The sequence below is a fragment of the Trichinella spiralis genome, assembly GCF_000181795.1.
Source record: "Trichinella spiralis strain ISS 195 chromosome Unknown Scfld5895, whole genome shotgun sequence".
NCBI classification, from domain to species: Eukaryota; Metazoa; Nematoda; class Enoplea; order Trichinellida; family Trichinellidae; genus Trichinella; species Trichinella spiralis.
The window spans coordinates 1-2,431 of NW_003532834.1; the positions used below are offsets into that span (position 1 = coordinate 1).

General features: G+C 44.1%; 1 protein-coding gene across 1 annotated transcript; it reads left to right on the forward strand.

The window, feature by feature from the left end:
- The first annotated feature begins 3 nt into the window (after positions 1-3).
- On the forward strand, positions 4-2,233 carry Tsp_13826 (zinc finger protein). Its single transcript, XM_003366495.1, has 5 exons — positions 4-142; positions 240-571; positions 623-790; positions 865-1,027; positions 1,272-2,233. The coding sequence occupies exons 1-5, from the start codon at positions 4-6 to the stop codon at positions 2,231-2,233; spliced, it is 1,764 nt and encodes a 587-aa protein (XP_003366543.1).
- The last annotated feature ends 198 nt before the right edge of the window (positions 2,234-2,431 follow it).

The window sequence follows — 2,431 nt, forward strand, 5'->3', positions numbered from 1 at the left end:
ACGATGCCAGTAGCCGGTGTCGTGCACTACTGTGGTCTTGTACCAGCAGCTGCTCGACTACGCATCACGACGGGACGGTTGAGCTGCAACGAGGCGAACGTTTGTGAATTTCTCACGTTGGCCGACATGTTCGGCGTGCACGGTTTGGCAGAACAGTGCAAAACGTTCCTAAAGTTGAACATGAGCATCGACAACTGTGCCGAAATATTCAAAGCGGTCAACAGCATGAACTATCACAGATTTGACCACCTATGTGGAACGCTTCATTGCCAGCAATGCTGACGAAGTGCTCAGAAATAGCTCCAATTCATTGTTGGCTCTGACCATTGACCAGGTTTTGCCATTTTTGAACGTCGTCCAAGCTGGCGCCAGCGTTGAAACTTGGATGGAATTCACTTTTCGTTGGACTTCTTTCGATCTGAGCGGTAGGGAAAATCAATTCCACGCCCTGCTAGCGGTGAAGCCGACGGCACTGAACCCGAATGACATTTTGCCCACCACGGATGTGATGGTTTCCGATGCACTGATTGCCCCCGGGTCGATAATTATCGATGATCAATCGACGGACAAAGTTGGTTTTTTTTTAATTTTCCTGTTTGCTTGTTTATTGTATTATTTTCAGAGCTTGTTTCGTTGTGCAAAGTGTAATTATAGCACATATTCCAATTATCGACTCAAAAAGCACGCCATATCTGTGCATTCAGTGGCGAAAACTTTCAAATGTCAATTGTGCGATTTCCAGTGCGAATATAATCGTCAGTTTTACCAGCACATGCGTGAGCATTTTCCTGTATGGGGAAAATTCATTTGCTTTATCTTAGCTGTTCTGTTTTTTTTTCTAAAAAAGATATTTTACTTTTTCAGGGGCCTCCATTTGTTTGCGACATCTGTGGTCATAATACGAGAAGAATCTCTTTGCTGCTTGATCACCGCCTGACCCATACTGACCAGTGGCCATTGGAGTGTCCGCATTGCAATCAGCGTTTTCGCACGCAGTCCAATTTGAAATGTCATTTGGATTGGCATGGTAAGTAAGCGTGGGATATTTATCTTTCGAGTGAAAGGTTCGAGAAAAGATAAAAAGAAAAAATAGAATCAGGTTGGATGGAAATGTCAACTGTTGCGTAGGTGAATAATTTAATCGAATTGTGATGCTTTGTTGGATCTTGGTACTTCATATGGTTAATAAGATTATCTTTTTTTTGGTTTTTCCATTTGTATTCATTGTATGACTAGAGTGGTGAAATTTTTCTTCTTTTTCTTTTCTTCAGCTCCAAAGACTTTTCCCTGCAGTGTCTGTAATAATAGTTTTTCAAGCAAACGAAGATTGCAGATCCACATGCGCTCACACGATACCCTCAGACCATACCACTGTGAACATTGCGGTTTCATAAGCAAGTACAGGTCCCATTTGCAAACGCACAAGAGAATCCATTCGGGAAATGTGTTCCGCTGCAAAGAGCCGCATTGTAACTTTTTCGCTGCCAAACGTTCCCACTTGATTGGCCATTTGAGAACCCACGCTGGCGAGAAGAAATTTTCCTGTTCAAAATGCGGCAAAGCATTTTTGGAAAAGTCACACTTGGTCCGTCACGAGCGGATTCATTTGGAAGTGAAACCGTTTCCATGTTTGCATTGTAATTTTTCCACCGCTAGACGAGATAAGCTCAAGGAGCACCAACGTCGTATGCATCCGACCACGTTGGACGAGGCGACAGTTAGCAGTAGCACTAACAGTAGCGGCGGTGGTGGGCCGACGGCGGTGATCAACGGCAACGTCGCTAATAATAGCAACAATCAGAGGCAAAGCTATGAGCTGAACATTGCTGAAGAGGAGCAACAGCACCAACACCAACAGCAACAGCAGCAGCAGCAACAACAACAACAACAGCAACAGCAGCTAAACGAACAGCAGACATCGTCTTGCTTGGATAGCTTCCATCAGATGCTTCTGGAAGATGTCGCCTCGTCCAGTTTGTTTCCTAGTGACTTTTTGGATGTTGACGGTGTCAGACTTGACTCGACCAAGAACGAGCTGACCGATTTCGCCGGCAGTTTGCTGTTCGACGGTGAAAGTATGGATTTGTTTCTGAACGTGGATACACAAGGGCCGTTCGTCAACATCAACAACAGTTCTCATCACCGCGGCTCACCTCCTTGTTTGCCGTCGGTAGGAGACGACTTTTTCGGCTTGCATTCACGAAGAAGATCACGGTCCGCTTGTCGGCAGTAAATTTTAGAAGGATGAGAAGCAAGAATCGACAAAAAATACTGACACATCCATATCCAACGTTTTACACTTAAAATGTGGTTGTGTTTAAAATATTAAGTGAAATAATTACACTACATTGTATCGTGTTATTCTCTGTGTTCGGGTAAAAAGGCAAACAGATCATATCTCGATAGCATCAGTAGTCAAAGTGTGATTAGA

What these genes read in the sequence shown, in the direction of transcription:
- Tsp_13826 (XM_003366495.1), top strand. Translation starts at nt 4, where the DNA reads ATGCCAGTAGCCGGTGTCGTGCACTACTGTGGTCTTGTACCAGCAGCT. An exon ending in ATGATCAATCGACGGACAAA is followed by an intron (nt 572 to 622) that starts GTTGGTTTTTTT and finishes TATTATTTTCAG; the next exon opens with AGCTTGTTTCGTTGTGCAAA. An exon ending in ATGTCATTTGGATTGGCATG is followed by an intron (nt 1,028 to 1,271) that starts GTAAGTAAGCGT and finishes TCTTTTCTTCAG; the next exon opens with CTCCAAAGACTTTTCCCTGC.